Source organism: Halictus rubicundus, unplaced genomic scaffold (assembly GCF_050948215.1).
Source record: "Halictus rubicundus isolate RS-2024b unplaced genomic scaffold, iyHalRubi1_principal scaffold0154, whole genome shotgun sequence".
Classification (NCBI taxonomy): domain Eukaryota; kingdom Metazoa; phylum Arthropoda; class Insecta; order Hymenoptera; family Halictidae; genus Halictus; species Halictus rubicundus.
The window spans coordinates 1-16,644 of record NW_027488695.1 but is presented as its reverse complement, the minus strand read 5'-3'; the positions used below and the strand labels follow the sequence as shown (position 1 = coordinate 16,644).

At 46.8% G+C, this 16,644-nt stretch overlaps 1 protein-coding gene across 1 annotated transcript; it reads right to left on the bottom strand.

Moving 5' to 3' along the window:
- Positions 1-4,341: 4,341 nt before the first annotated feature.
- Positions 4,342-8,367, bottom strand: LOC143363848 (uncharacterized). Its single transcript, XM_076804380.1, has 4 exons — positions 7,320-8,367; positions 7,143-7,241; positions 5,297-5,397; positions 4,342-4,551 (listed from the first exon to the last, which is right to left on the bottom strand). The coding sequence occupies exons 1-4, from the start codon at positions 8,365-8,367 to the stop codon at positions 4,342-4,344; spliced, it is 1,458 nt and encodes a 485-aa protein (XP_076660495.1).
- Between the last annotated feature and the right edge of the window lie 8,277 nt (positions 8,368-16,644).

Sequence of the window (16,644 nt, the reverse complement as noted above, 5' to 3'; positions counted from 1 at the left end):
AACAAACAGATGGTTGCAAACGGTAACGGCGGCAGCTCCTCCGAGGAAGACTTCCGCACGATATTTTTCCGGGAACTCGCTGCCGAGGCTCAAGGTACCGGTGAATTCGGTACTAGCGGAATGTCCGAGGCGAGAAGCGCCTCGGCGCGCGAAAACTCGGGGAACGAGACGCGATATTACGCGTCCGACGGGCGATCCGCGAGCTCGCGTTGCCGCGAGGGCACGGAATCGTCGTCGGCCGACCTCGTCTGTTCCCCGACAGAGCCTGGCGAACCAACTCGCGAAAAATCCACGAAAACGGTCACTTAAGGGACTTACCGTTCCTGCCGGTACTATTTCCGCCTTCTGTCGCGGTTCGGCCCGCCTCGCTCGGGATGGTCTACCGGTTGTTCGGCTCTGGCTTCCTATCGGTATCGAGATCGTGGTCCCGCGGCAGCTCGATATTGGAACTGCACGCACTTCGCATGTACGGTAATCGGAACGAGTTTCGGTAGAGCCGGCTACACGGCGGTCCGGGCTAGTTCGGTAATTTTCGAGACACGACTCAGTACGGAAGTCACCGCGACAGTAATTCGGCCTAGTCCGTTCGCGTTACGGCAGGGTCCTCGCATCCCCACTCCTTGCCGTAGTCCGGCTTTTCCTCTAATAGGGCGCGCGTCTGGCGCGAGATTCGGAACTCGCAGGATCGTGCCTACGTCGGGTCCTTGGGCCCCAGACCTTACGCGAAAATCATTCCGAAATTGAAACGCGGGGCAGATCGGTGACCTACCCCGGTATGGAGGGGGGGGGGCGCCTACACCACCCTCGCCGAGGCCCCTTGCAATTGGCTAGGTGAGGCGACGGCAGGACCGCGAAATAGGTTGTCGGATGGTCGACAGGGGCCTTCGTCCCGCTTCGTCACCTCCGGGTTGTCTGGCCCGTGTGTGGCGTCGCCCATTCCTCGTTATTACCGGTGCACCGGATTTGCGTAATGGCCATGGTTTGGCGTAGGTGGTCCCGCGAAGCGCTGTGCCCTTTCTTCAGGTCGGCTGGATACCGGGGTGCCGTTCGCGTACCTGAAACTTGCCGGGCTCGGCGTGCGCGAAAGGGTGAAAGTACGAGGTTCCTGTCGATTCGGGAGTTCCTCGGGGAGCGCTTCCTAACCTATCGAGCCGTGGTTCTATTCGCGACAACTTGTTTTACGGCAGTCCGGTCCCTTCGTTCGGTTGTTAGGGACGCTTAAGGGCGGCGGGGTTTGTGCAACGTCACAGAATATGTAGAGGAGAGTCCCCTCTATCTCTTGATTCAAATTTGAACTTTCTCGCGTATTTAGTTTTTGCGTAACACGTCGTTTCGTATCAAAATCGGGCATTTTTACAAAAACCAAAATTTTTCGAAAACGTTGCGTGATGGAGCAATTCTACTTTCAGATTCGGTTTTAGGATGACAAAGTGTATAAGAATCACCCAACAGGTATTGCAAAATTTTTTTGGTGTTGGACAGTGTTATTAACTCTCGGATTTGATATCCAGTCTATCACTGCCTGACTGTCCGTACTGATTTGAATTGGTCTTACAACTAAATCAAATTGATTTAGCTCCTGTAATAATCTAACCATCCATTTTCCCTCCTTAACAGCATCACATAATCCAACCAATTCTGATTCCATGGTGTTACCATCTTTTGTTTCCGACTCTTCCAACCAATCATGGAATTTCCTATTTTCACTGTACACCCAGCGAATGATTTCGAGTCGCTCGTTGTGCACCAACTTGCATCTGAAGTTATGATCAGCTTGCCACTTCCGGAACCTGTTTTTAATTTTAATGATTTCGTACCCTGGATATACCTCAGCACCCGCTTTAACGCCTGTAGATGCATCTCACGCGGATCTTTAGCATACTGTGACAGTTTACTGTAAACAAATGCCAGATCTGGTCTTGTCCCAACAACCAGGTATCCGATATTTCCCAGGATTTGTAACCGTTTTATTTCTTCTACTTTTGTTTCATTGCCGTGCCTTTATACGCGATCGTCCCGACGCGTCCGAGCGATCTCGCCCGCTATATCGAGGACCGTTGCAACACACGTACCCGCTGCCGATTTCTCGGGAGGCGCACACGAATGCCGACTCGTGCAAGGCTACGATCGCTCAGCCAACCCTGAGGAGATCATCCGCGATCACTTTGCAGTGGGTCAGAATGATCTCCGGTGTTGGAGGAGCGACCTTGACCGCACCCAATCCTTGTCGTCGCGACTCCGCCGGACGACTGGGGTCGTCGTAACACCCGTACACAAAGCCGAGATTTCGGGGAGTATGCACGAATGACGACTCGTATAAGACCTTTGCTCACACGGCCAACCCTGAGGACTGCCCCGTCGTCACTATGCAGTGGGTTCGGGTACACTCCGGTGTTGGTGGAATGAACTAGGCAATACCCCGGAGGTTACGCGTTTTCGTCGTGATTCTCCCGAACGAACGTGAGTCGTCGTAGCATACGAGCACTAGCTGATTACTCAGGAAAAGTGCCCGAGTGACGACACATACGAGGCGTCGGTCAGACAGCCGACCCTGAGGATCGTCTCCGTCGTCACCATTCAGTGGGTTCGGAGGCTTTCCGGTGTCGGTGGAAAGACGTCAACCGCACTGACTCTGTACGAAACGTATCGCGAATTCCCGCACGAACGTATACCGAAACAAGCGAGAAAATCAACTTCCTTTTGTCAAGAATTCGACTCGGGAACGATACAGTTGCCTTCGTCTCGTTGTAGTTATTATTGGATTAATAGCTACGGCCGTTGATTGCTGCCTGTATGATTTTATGGGCCCGTGTCGTGCGGTTTGCACGACACTTCCTCGGTTTGAGGTTAGCACGAGACGAAGGAACGCAGATATGTAATCGATACGGTTACATATTTCTTGGTACAGGATGTCATCAACCTTTTCCGAGTCCTCGTATTCGTCTAGCTTTGTTCCTATTACTCCCGGTGTTCTGACAGCGTGGCAGTTCTGCATGCTATACCTACTCAGAATTTCATCTATGAACTTCCCTTGACCCAATAGGAAGCCGTCTTTGGTTCGATCAACGCTGATTCCCAGGAACTCTATATTACCTGTTAACTCTCTAATCTTCAGTTGTTCTTTTAATTTTAATATTAACATATTTATTACCCTATCATTTTGAACAATTATAACGAAATCGTCTACATAAAATTCTACGGCTCAGAAATCGTTACCTTCTTCCGTGACAAATACGCACGGATCTTCTTTCGTCGACTTCAAACCTGCTTTTCTCAAAATTTCGACTAGCTTAAAATACCAGCATCTACCTGCTTCTGGCAAACCGTACAGGCTTTTCTCAATCAGGAAAACTTTCCCTCCTTCAACGTTGACTCCTTGTGGGGGTCTCATGTACACCTTCCACTTCAGTCTGCTGTTCAAATATGCCGACTCGACATCTATGAATTTTATTTGAAATCCTCTAGCTGCTGCTATTGCCAATAGTGTGCGCAGAGATTCCTTTTTCATAACTGGATTGTATGAATTTTCATAATCTTTGCCTATTTGTTGTCTCGACCCATCAGCAACTCATCGGGCTTTGTATCTTATGCCATCACCGTTCCCTTTCTTCGCAAAAACCCATCTGCTCCTAATTATTTTTTCGTTTTTTGGTTCTTCAATTGCTTTCCATACTTTGTAATTTTCTAATGTCTTTAGTTTACCTTCTATGCTTCCAACCATTTGTTTTTCTCCTTTGATCGCATGACGTCATCATACGTTTTCGGGATATCTTCCCGGCTCATACTTGCAGTCTGTCTCACGTTTGGTTTCCTTTCTCTAGAAGATCTTCGTACACCTTGATTCAGCAAATGTCTTTCATTCTCTTCTCTTATCCGATTATGTCTTTCTTGTAAAACTTCACTTGTGTCACCTTTTCGTCTGCCTCTTCTTGTAAATCCCTCAGTGTTCATTTCTGTACTCAATTCTTCTTCTTCTACCGTATCAGTAACCTCTTGTATTCCTGTTTCATCTTGCCTTTGATTCATCGAGACAGTCTGGTTTCTCATCTCAATATATCCCTCCGTACTACTGTATGGAATAACGTAGTTTAATGTCTCAGATTCTAAGTTCATCTGCATTATATATCCCTTTTCCATTTCGATGAATTTTACATCTCTACTTTCAACTACCTTCTCTTGCTTTATATCATACACTCTGTATGCTTTTCTGTCCCTCGAGTACCCAATGAAGACAGCGGCTCTTGATTTTTCATCAAATTTCTTCCGAGGCAAGTTGTCGTTTCTATAAAATGCCTTGCATCCAAAAACTCTTAAATGATTAATAGATGGTTTCCTTTCCATCTATATCTCTAATGGTACTATGATTCTCCTCTTTGTTGGTACAACATTGTGAATATATGACGCAGTCCACACAGCCTCTGCCCAGAACTCTTGGGGTAAACTAGCATCTATCAGCAGCGTTCTTGCCATGTCTATTAGGAATCTATTGGCTCTTTCAGCCAATCCATTGCTTTGAGGCATATATGTAAGAGCAGTATTTTTAAGTAACCACTTTATTAACAGATAGTTAGACGATAATCACAGTACAACGAGACAATTACACAATTACTTCGCGCGCCGAAAGAGTATAAAAGAAAACCTAGTCCGTAAGCCGTATTCGTAATCCGTGTTCGTAATCCGTGTTCGTAGCCGCTTGTCGTAATCGTAATTATCGTATCGGATCGTATCGTATCGTGACGTTCGCCTTTACCGTATAATCGTTCTTTCGCGAATCCCCCGTCCCGGCGCGGACGCGTCCTTTTATCCGCGCCTTCATCGAACATTCTCGATCTTTTCTTATATGATTTGGACGTTAGGGTAACGGCCTAACGCCCGCCGCTCGTTCCCGCGGTCGCTACCGTTTGTTATGTTACGCCGCGGTCACAACATCGTCGACGCTCACGCAGACGCGCACACACATGCTCGCGCGCGTCCTTCGATCGCAGGAGAGTTCGACGGCCTCGTTTGGGCGTTTTTATGCCTGTTTAGGTGTTCCTCCGCGGTCGCGAACTCTCCTTTCCGCGTCTGCCTCCTACATATATACTGTTGTTCTCTCACATTTAATTCCTTTTTCGTTGTAATAGTTCAATAGCGGTTCATTCATGAACTCAGTTCCATTATCTGATCTGATATACTTTACTCTCTTTTCTTTTTCATTCTCACATTTTTCTATAAATGCTCTCAGCTTGCTCGCTGTTTCACTTTTCGAACGTAGAAATTCAACAAAGTATCTTCGGCTATACTCATCCACTATTACCAGCATGTATTTACTTCCACCGAGAGATGTTTTTGGCATAGGACCACACAAGTCCACGTGCAGCCTTTCTAAAATTCGTTGACTCTTTTCCACTTCAACGTCTGGAAAAGGCAATCTGTTAATTTTTCCTCTGATACAAGACTCACAAATATCATTTCCCCGTCCAATCTTGGGTAGGCCATCAACCAGTTTTTCATCTGCCATCTTCTGTAAGTATCTGTAGTTGACGTGTCCTAACCTTTTGTGCCATAGCTCGCGACTCGCTTCAGCTGCGCTCATACATGACTCTGTTTCGGGCTTCATTTGATCTCGTTTGCAACGAGACACATGTGTCTCGTTGCGAGCCGAGTTGTACCTTAGCCCGCACCAATCACCGGTGCCGGCCAGCCGCGCGCCAATCCGCGAAACCGGCCCGGGCGCGGACCAATCGACGTGCGCCGAAGGCTCGCGAACGAGCACACGAGGTCCGCGCTCGGGCTATAAAGATCGCGACGGAACCAGCCGAAGACGGAGTTGGTCTGGAGCAGCTCTCGGGTGAACACCCGAGCCCAGATCCTCTCGCAGCCGCGCTGAATCGTGCTAGCCGCGGTATACTATCGGGCGAACACGACGAGGCGCTGGAATCGGCAGAACGTAAGTGGGTTTACGTCCCCTACGTGAAACCGAGACCGCGACCGGATCCTGGGAGGCAGTCGATCGCCGGCTTGCTCTTGTCAGAGCACCGAAGGTACGACACTCCGGACCGTCATCCCCACCGCTCGGACCTGTTCCCGCGTCCCGCTCTCCCCTCTGGGACCCTGCGTCGCGCTCCGCACGTTTAGTCGTCGACCGGCCGCAGCAGCGTGTGGAACTCGCCTCACGGTATACTACCGGAGACGAGCGACCACGCCGGTTTCGGGCCGTAGGCATTAGGTTTACGTCTGTGCCTACGTGCTCGAGCCGCGGTCGGGCGGGGACGACGGGTGGGGCGTTCCGCGGATTCCATACCCCCTCCTCTCCGCGCCCCGCGTGCCCAGCCCACGGAGGAAACCAGGGCCAATTCACGATATATCTCGCTGGGCCGCGGTGGTAATAACACCTCGAGAGTCGGGAGAGTTCGGGATCGCGCCGAGAGCGCCCGACTCAGGCGCCACTACAGCGAGCACGGCTCGCCCGCGCTCCCCGCGTACCACGCTCTCTACGCGTACCGCGATTTTACCCGAACCGCGCCGAGGGCGTCCGAAGACGAGCACCGTTCCAGCGAGCCCGGCTCGCCCGCGTCCAGCGCGTATTATTTTCCGCGTACCGCACCGAACCTCCGCGAAGTCTACCGGAACCGAAAACCGTACCGGCGCCCCGCGGTTAATCTAGGCTAGTTCACGCGTCATTAGGATAATTAATTTAATTAGGTTAAGCTACCCGCGTCGGGCATCCACTCTCACGGATCGTTCATTTGTTTGTTTGTTTGTTTGTTTGATTATTGTTAGGCCGGTGGAGAGGCAAACGGCCATCGCCAGCCCGTCGCCGGACCGTCCGGGAATCCGAGCGAGTAACGAGTGGACCGCTCCCCGTTTCTTTTCTGTTTCTTTTCATACCTCTATCCACAAACATATATTATTTCTTTTATTACACACCACTTAACATCATTAAGATAATAAATTAGTTTTGTTCACCATTAACGCAGATTGAGTTATTAAACCACCTCATCCTCCCTCCCCGACGAACCCTGGTCGCTGAGCGAATCCAGGGGAGGGAACGCGCGCCTCGCTCGCGCGACAACGCAAGCGAGACGCCACCGTTACACGTTTAATATCAATCTGCATTAAAAAAGCATCATTTTCAAAACGTCCTTCGGCAACAAGCTCACCTGTTTTCTTTTCGTAGACTTCAGCACCGTATTCATCAAGAATGATTCTTTTGCCTCTTTTTACCAAACTTGGCACAGACATAAGGTTACAGTTAAGATCTGGAACATATAACGTATCCTCCATCTTTATTGGAGTGATTCCGAGGTCTTTCCTGTTACTGAATCCACGCACTGTACCACGACTCTCATCTGTAATGCTCCGCCCATGCTCAGCGGTAGTTATTTCTGTATTTTCTGGCCTTTGATTAGAAATGATGTTGCTCTGAAAGCTCATGTCAGAAGTACACGCAGAGTCCAACATCCAGACAGTTTTTTCTCCGTTTCCCAATATGTTAGCGTTGATGTCAAGATTTTCTCTAACCCTCATCGCGTATTCATCACGATGTTCGTACGTTCGTTTGTCTTTGTAACTCTTATAATTATTTTTACCTTGGTATCCATATCGATTCCCCTTATTGTTCGAGTGTTGCCCTCTGTAGCCTCTTTCGGTACTGGTATTATTTCCTCTCTCTGATTGAATTCTTGGCCTGCTTCGACAATCTCTAGCAAGATGGCCGTATTTCCCACAGTTGTAGCAGCTACCTTTCTTCTGTTCTATAACTTTAAATGCCTTGGCTTCTATTTCATTCCTCATCTTATCATATTTACTCTCGAACCTTAATAATGTCTCTCTCGTCGTCTCATACGTTATATTAGGATTTGAGGATATCGCAGTTGTTACTTCGCTATACTTATTTGGTAAACCTTCGATAATAAAATAGATTAGTTCGCCTTCATCTATGACAGTACCCAACTCTGAGATCTCTGTTGCTAAAGATTGGACCCTTGTAAAGTATTCGTCTATTGATTCCTTTTCTAACTTTTCAATACGCGCTAGTTTCATCTTCAACTGCGTTTTCCTTTGGCGCTCGGCCCCTTCATGCCGCCTTTTTATTGTATTCCATAGTTCCTTCGCCATAGTTATATTTCTACACGCCATTGCTTGTTCAGCCGAAAGTGTTAGGATAATAATTGCACATACCTCGCCGTTTTTTCTCGACCAATCGTTCCATCTCGCAACAGATTCCGCATCGTTTTCGTCCTTAATCGGCTCATCTTGTACTATAACCTCTTGGTATAGATGTTTCGCCTTAATTAATGCTGCTAATCTCATGCTCCATAGAGCGTAATTCTTGCTTGTCAATGGCTCTATTCTTGACATAGCAAACGATGCCGATTCTGCCATGATTACTTGTTTCTTTCGATCTTACCAGTTAACCTTTCTTTTCGGTGCAACACGTGTTTCAATCCCATTCAGCAGAACCACGCTCTGCTACCAAATTGTTGTGGGATTGAGGTGCTACTTCACAGAACTCCGTTCATTATGTATAATATATAATATAATAATTATAATTATATAATATATAATTATATATAAACTTTAATTTCTTTGAAATAAACTTTACAATATGCGAACAATATAAAACTGATTTAATATAAATATACTGAAAACGCTACATGCTCGTTGTCTCATGATCAGCGAGAGAGAGCCCTTCGTCTGTTCCACGCGGGAGAACAGTTCTCTTTTTGTTTTCTCGAGTGCTGCACGCGCATTCGATACTCTCGATATATACATATATTTATGCTACGCGATACTCCATCAAATTCTATAAAATTTTATCAACTTCATTACATGAACTGAATACACCCATTTATTTATTAATGGATATACTTTCTCGAAATAAAATATCTATTTTAAATTAACTTCTATCATTTTATCTATTCATTTGTAACAGACCTGGCTGCGCCAGGCCTGTTACTAGCCGCGATCGCCGCCGAACCCGAACTCCCTCGACCACGACCGACGGATACTGAGATCCGCCGGTACCCGCAAACGTTCTCCGCGACCCCCGCGTCACCGAACCGATCGTGGCGGCAAACGGAAACCGCCATGTTGCAAAACCGCCTCGCCGGATGCGTGACGTCGCCGGAAAATCCGCCGCGAACCACCCCGCACCGCATCCCTGGCCTAGCGAGTCGATATCGGATATAGGGAACCGGCGCGCAGGACGAGCTCTTCTTTCCGGACCTGCCGTACACGCGTCGGAACATACCGCCGGTGCCGAACAAACCGTAGTACGTGAAAGAGATTCATTTTCGCCGTCCGCCGTACGAGCCACGCCAAGTACGCGTGTGATTTCCGTTGACTGCCGCGCAGTTCCACAACCGTCGCGATCCGCGAAAACCCGTGCCCGCCGCCGCGAGGAAACTTCCCGGAGCTGCCGACCCGAACGCCGAGGGACGGCCATGGACCCCGCCGTGATACGTTCCCCCGCGTGGGACCCGGGCCGGAAAAACCGCGATCTGCTATCCGCCGCTCCGCGAGCCGTGACCCGTGAACCGCGACCGCCGCGAACCGCGAATGACCGTGAACGAACAGTGAGCCGCATGCAAAACACGTGTTGTTGACCGCCCGTTCCCGACCGCCCGTACCCCGCCGCGAACCTTGGCACGGCGAGCCAAATCCGGCCGCGAGGACCCGTTATACGAGATCCGCGGTAAACGGACTCGTTACACATTTTTCATTAAATTTTTCATACTTTAATATAAATTTTTAAGAATTTAAATAAATCATTTTACAAAAAAACATAGAATAAAATATTCTTATAGTAAAATTTAAATAATTAAAATTTATTATTCTTTTACGCCGATAATGAAATCTACAAGTATAATTAATCATCTTAACATATATATTAATACTAAAATTAATTTATCATACTTAGTAATTATACATACATGATCATTAATTAATCTTATATACAGGGTGGCCCACATAACTCTGAACAGCTCAATATCTCGAAAACTGTGCCATCGATTTTAAAGTTCTTAGTCTTAAATTGCATGGAACTGAAGGGCCTTTCTGACTACATAAACGTGAAGTGGCCTCCCTTCCCCTTTAACGGCGGAGGGGAGGTACCTTTGTAATTTTAAATGGAACCCCCTATAAAATGTTACATATTTAGATTCTACCGGAAAAGACAAGTCAATTTTGTCTGAAACATTTTTGTGTCAGATACTTCCATGATGAGATATAACAGTTTGAAGTTTCGAGTTGTAGGTACTTGAAGCGCTCGGAAATAGCGTTATGGAATTATACGCGCTTGAGTCCTTTGCTTATTCATGAAGAAACACAAACAATAATATTTACAATTCTTGAGTTTGACTCACTTATCTATGAAAACGTTTTCAGTTTAGAGCTGTTATTCAAGCAGTAACATTGTGATTATGGCTACTTTTGACACAGAAGTGAGTATGTTATTAACGTTAGGTGAATGCCAAAAAAATTATCGGCGTGTAGCAGTGATGTTTTTTGAACGTTATGGGATCAAAAAATGTCATGCAACATTTCATAATTTAGAAAAGCGGCTTCGCGAGCACGGTGAATTGTGTAAAAAAACTCGCAATAAACCTAAAGCTGTCACTAATGAAAATAATAGTGCCAGTATTCTTGCTGCAATTACATTAAATCCTCATATTAGTCAACGTACACTTGCACAAACATCACATATTAGTCGTTCATCAATTCAACGAATTTTGAAACGGCAAAAGTATCATCCATATCACATGGTTTTATCACAAGAGCTTTCGATGGCAGATTACGATCACCGCGTAAGATTTTGTGAGTGGCTGCAGGGTGTTGTGGAAAATGACTTTTCGTGCAAAATACTTTTTTCCGATGAGGCCACTTTTATGAATTCAGGGCATGTAAATAGACATAATCTGCATTATTGGGCCGTGAAAAACCCAAATTGGATGCGATGGGTTCCCTTTCAACATCGATGGTCTTTAAATGTTTGGTGTAGCCTAATAGGAGATTTTGTGATTGGACCTTATTTTTTTCAAGAAACTGTAACATCTGCAAGTTATTGTGATTTCTTAAAAAATCATTTGCCTGCGCTTTTGGAAGATGTGCCACTGTACGTTAGAAGAGAAATGTGGTTCCAACAAGACGGCGCTCCTCCACATTTTGCAATCATCACCAGGCAATTTTTGAACGAAAAATTTGGGAACAAATGGATAGGTCGTGGGGGACCTTGTCAATGGCCTCCTCGATCCTCCGATCTAACACCATTAGATTTTTTCTTATGGGGATATGTGAAGGACAAAGTTATGTTTGAACCACCGACGACAAAAGAGGATATGAAATAAAGAATACGTGACGCTTGCGCTTCAGTGACTCCCGAAATGTTAAAAAATGTTAGAACAACTTTGATGTTTCGAGTAAATAAATGTTTACAAGCCCGTGGTGGACATTTTGAACATTTAATTTAAGCGCGTATAATTCTATAACGCTATTTCCGAGCGCTTCAAGTACCTACAACTCGAAATTTCAAACTGTTATATCTCATCATGGAAGTATCTGACAAAAAAATGTTTCAGACAAAATTGACTTGTTTTTTCCTGTATAATCTAAATATGTAACACTTTATAGGGGGTTCCATTTAAAATTACAAAGGTACCTCCCCTCCCCCGTTAAAGGGGAAGGGAGGCCACTTCACGTTTATGTAGTCAGAAAGGCCCTTCAGTTCCATGCAATTTAAGACTAAGAACTTTAAAATCGATGGCATAGTTTTCGAGATATTGAGCTGTTCAGAGTTATGTGGGCCACCCTGTATATTCTATTTGGCATTCAACAATCGCTATCTAACCCCGCATTGCCAGTGCGTCAACACCGTGCCTCATTAGGTAACAATTTCTCTAATTGTACACTTACTACATCCACTCGCGACACAAACAATTACACTTGTAACTATTCCAAATCAGAATATATTTGTCTTGTTTGTTAACTCGCGTAATCTACGACCTTTAATTATTGCCTGATATCCTAATCTAATAATTGAACGTTCCCACATGATACAATCTTACCGCTCGGATTGTATCAATTAAATTATATATAAGTTACGAGGCTTACTAATCTTAGATTCAATTCAACGAAGATTTCTCCAACCTAGTGACTCCCCGATTCCGCATAGGGTGCGTTCACGAAGTTTCATCCTCCTAGTAGCTCCTCGGTTTCGCATCGGGTGCGTCTGCGTTTGACTCCAACCTCCCAGAGGTTCCCTGATTTCGCATCAGGTGCGTCCTCGACGTCAACTATCCTAGCGGCTCCCCGATATCGCATTGGGTGCGTCCGCTTACCTAACTAACAAACTGAAACCATATTCCTGGGGTAACAACCCCTCGCCGGCCTCTCGCGTTGCTCGCAGCCCTGGCTCGTAACAAGAATTTCAAAATTTGCCTCTTGATTAGATATTATTTGTTGCTGAATGAAGGAAAAAAATATATAGATTTGGAATCTTATGGATTGATTATTATTGGATTGGTTGGAACTTAGAGCGAAAAAAGTATGAAAATTTTTTTTATAAAATATAATAAATTTTAACATTTCTATGTTATTTTACACAAAATATCCAACTTTTCATACACCTTCACCGAACTTTGAAAATTTTCAACGTCCCACCGCTAAGAGGATGTCACGTTCCCATGCATAATCGCATGTAACGTGACCGATTTCGCCAAATCGTGCTAGAAATCGGCGTTCTGACGCTCCTGCCTCACGGTGAACGCGGCCGTTCCCACCATCGCACTTTCACTCTATCGTTATTCTCCTTTCCACTGATGCGCTTGTAACCGTACATTCTATGGTCGACTATTTTAATTAATTTTATCTCTCTCTCGGTTCCTCAAGAATAGTTTTTTTTTACAATCTCGCGGGGGCCGGTTACTACCCCCAATTCCCTACGCGTGTCAATTCGCGAAGGAGATGGGTTCGTGCCTCCAGGCACTGGAAAGCGGTGAGGTTTGGGCGAGATAAATATAGTGTGGTAGACAAAATTCGAGTCACTAAAAGGCAATATATTCTCAGAATAAAGATTTTGTTTTAGACTTCAGGGGGATTTCAGTATTGAAATCTTACCGGCCAGTCTAAGATAAATGCGATAGCTAACGACCGACGAAACTCTTGGTGATCAGGCGGGACGGGTTTGAATCACGTAAGAACTGTCGGTTGTAGTGTCAATAGACGAACTGATCTATCAGCAGCGCGCCGAGGCCGACCGATAGATCGATGTCGTTGTTTATTTTTCGTGTTTCGTATACATCGTGCATTGTTATAAAATTGTACGTTGTAAAACTTGTTATAATGAGATGAGGAATTATGTACAATGGAAGTGTAATGAAATAAATCTCTAACAGATTTGTATAATCTCTTCTCAGAAGAACTATTTGTATACGGGACGGCCTGTGATCTTTGTCGACGCTCAGGGCAATAAATACCGTTGTGATGACGCGCGGAATTCTGGGGATCAGTAATCCGTACCGATTCCTCGTAACGCGTACGAGACACGACACACTGTGTCTTACGTATTACGGCGCACGCGGTTCGCACGCTGTCTCTACGCCTGGTTTTCAAGGTCTGATTCCAACGATTTTCGATATGAATTGTGCCCCGCAATGTGCGTGTTCGTGACCTGTCTAAACTTCCGTGCACTCGGCCGTAGATACGTACGAGTGGTCCGGTTGGAGACACACACTGAAAACCCCTGGCACTCCACGCAACCAAGAAGTTCATTCTTCGACACGATATGTGGCCTCCGAGCAATCTCCATGGAGGTAGCGGCAGAATGACAGTGATCGTGCAAGGTCCGATCGCTCTAATTCGATCCGTATGCCCGACGTAGTGACGGTTGAACGACTCGTTTCGACCTCGTGATCGATCGAAGTCGAACCTGTCAAACCATCCAGGTACTTGGCCGAATTCTTGTACAAGTGGCCCAGGTGGAGACGCATGCGAGACCCCTGTTACTCCACGCAACCAAGGAGTTTACCCTTCGGCACGATAGGTGGCCTCCGAGTACTCTCTGTGATGGCCGCGGCAGAATAGCAGCGATCGTGCAGACTCCGATCGTATCGATTCGATCCGAAGGGAAACCGTGAGCTCGTTTGAACAATCCGTCCGCGTACTACGCACTGCACGGTTGTGGACGTGTCAGACCATCCATTCACTCGTCCGAATACTCGTATAAGTGATATACATGGAGACGCACACCAAGCCGTCGGTCACGCCACGCTACCAAGGATTATGCTCTTCGGCACGATGCGTGGCCTCCGAAGATATTCTTTGCAGATAGCGGCAGAGTGACCGCGACTGTGCAGATCCTACCGGAGCAGTCATGGGCATTTCGAACGAGAATAACGAATTTGAATCTTACGAAGTGTCCGTTCGGTGCAACGATCACGAGAAACAATTTATGATTTTAATTAAGTTTACCACTACTACGCGGTCGCGTCCGCAGATCACAGAACTACGTCTTGACTGTCGGCAATACCACGGCGCAGTTTGCACCTGTGATTCGTCGGTTGGAGGCGCTTACACGTCGAGGATAGAACAGCCGGTTTGTCAGTTCTATCGGGTTCGTTTGACCCCTCAATCGCGTACCGTGTTTCGCCGACAGGACACTTCGCAAACGCGTCTGGCTAGACCCGCTTCCAGAAGTAGAGTGATCTATCTGCGGCACGCATCGACCTCCTTCGATCGGTGTTAAGGCAAGAACCCTAAAAATGACTTTATGGTACGGTCGACCATCTGGGAGTTTCAGCAATTTCTTCCAAGCATCGAGCTATTGTAATTTCTTTAGCGGACCGGTCTGCAGCCAACATGTGGCACATAGAAATAAAGAGATTTAGAAGGTTGTGAAGGCCATGCCATCGTTTTAGTCTCCCAGGTCCAAGAAACCGTACCATAAAGTCCCAAGGCGAAAGTAACCGGGAATCGGCAACAGCTGTCCTGACCGGCCGGAATTTCCCGTATTTAGCGGACACCCGCCCACCCGCGAGCGCGAGCGGCCCGGTAACCCCACCAAAGACAACGCACCTCGGGCGCATTGGAAGGGGCAGCCAATTTTCCGACTCCTTGGAAAATCGGGAACCACCCCTAAGGCCCCACCCTTGGGCACATAGGAAAGGGGAAACGGGGAGCGGTTTTCGAAGGTGCCAGGGACCGCAGCAAAAATTGAGACCAGAGTCCTCCAAGCAGGAAGCACAGTCTGAAGCATAGAGTCCTCCAAGCAGGAAGCACAGTCTGAAAGATAGAGTCCTCCAAGCAGGAAGCACAGTCTGAAAGATAGAGTCCTCCAAGCAGGGAGAACAGTCAGAATCATAGCTTAGATACGTGCATCGTCCAAGTTACGCGGCCTTTTTCAATAAGTTCAGTTGTAGAAAGTCAGCAAGCAGGGAGATTGTAGTTAAATTATCACAATTGGATACGCGCAACGTCAAAGTTACGCGTCCGTTATAATAAACTCAGTTTGTGAAACCCAGAAGCTGTGAGTAACCCAGTCAGTCCCACATCAGTGGGTGGTCCTTCGAGTTCAGTCGGCACCAAGTGCAATAAACAAAAGGATCTCGCGCGGTTTAGCGAGCGAGACCTTAACAATCGGTATCGAATGGGGATCGATGCGTGCGCATTGCGACAACTGTCGCGATATCTCGCGGTCCTTATCTTCGCCAGGACTCGCGGATTACGTCACGGAGTGTTATGGTGGGGTCGACATCGACGTTCGATATATGCGATGTGTCGATATGTAACCTGTACGGTTACACGCTCTCTCTTGATCTCGCTACCAACATAGGGCGTAGTGTTATCTCTTTCTAACGCACGATCAAACAAGAATCGGCGCGCTCTCCCTCACACTCCCAGCTAACATAGGGTATAGCGATATCTCTTTCCATCGCACGGCCAAGTATGATCCGGTGTGCTCTCCCTCGCACTCGTAGTTAACGTAGGACGTAACGCCATCCTTTATTATCGCACGGTCAGCACGAGAACCGATGCACTCTCACTCGCACCCGCAGCCAGTATAGGGCCTGGTGCCATCTCACTTTTTCGCACGAGCAAATAAGACTCTGCACTTTCTGTTAGGATAAGTCACACCAGTAGGCGCTAGACATCCACACACGCGGCTCACAGGCCCTTCACGATCACGTGTACGCGGTATTAATAAAGGAGTGATAATCATATGTTATCTAATCAATCCCATACCCATCCTCGCATCCAGGACACGACCCTACACTTTCTCCGTCACGCGTACAGGATCATCACCATCCCACTCATACTTAAGATCTTAGACGGTCTCTCTCTAGAGCCGAAGTTTTCCTTTCTAGATACAGATGGCTTTTTTCGCCACCTCTTTTCTCGCTAGTGAAGATGAACGGACCCACATCTATATACCCCACCCCCTGAAAATCTCCGAAAGTTCCATGCAGCATCCGCTAGATGCCTTCCGTTTCTCGCTAGTAAAGATGAACTGTACCACGCATAAATACCCTTGACGCAGCATCCCAATTTGGAAATCACTCTAACAAGCAATCTAGCTTTATGAAATTCCCCGGCAATTTGAAGCAGATATTAGTTCGTGTCTCTAGCACAGTTGACGCTGATATTGTCATTATTATACACGCTTAC

What these genes read in the sequence shown, in the direction of transcription:
- LOC143363848 (XM_076804380.1), bottom strand. Translation starts at nt 8,367, where the DNA reads ATGGCAGAATCGGCATCGTTTGCTATGTCAAGAATAGAGCCATTGACA. An exon ending in CATTACAGATGAGAGTCGTG is followed by an intron (nt 7,242 to 7,319) that starts GTACAGTGCGTG and finishes TATATGTTCCAG; the next exon opens with ATCTTAACTGTAACCTTATG. An exon ending in AGTCTACGAAAAGAAAACAG is followed by an intron (nt 5,398 to 7,142) that starts GTGAGCTTGTTG and finishes TGCCTTTTCCAG; the next exon opens with ACGTTGAAGTGGAAAAGAGT.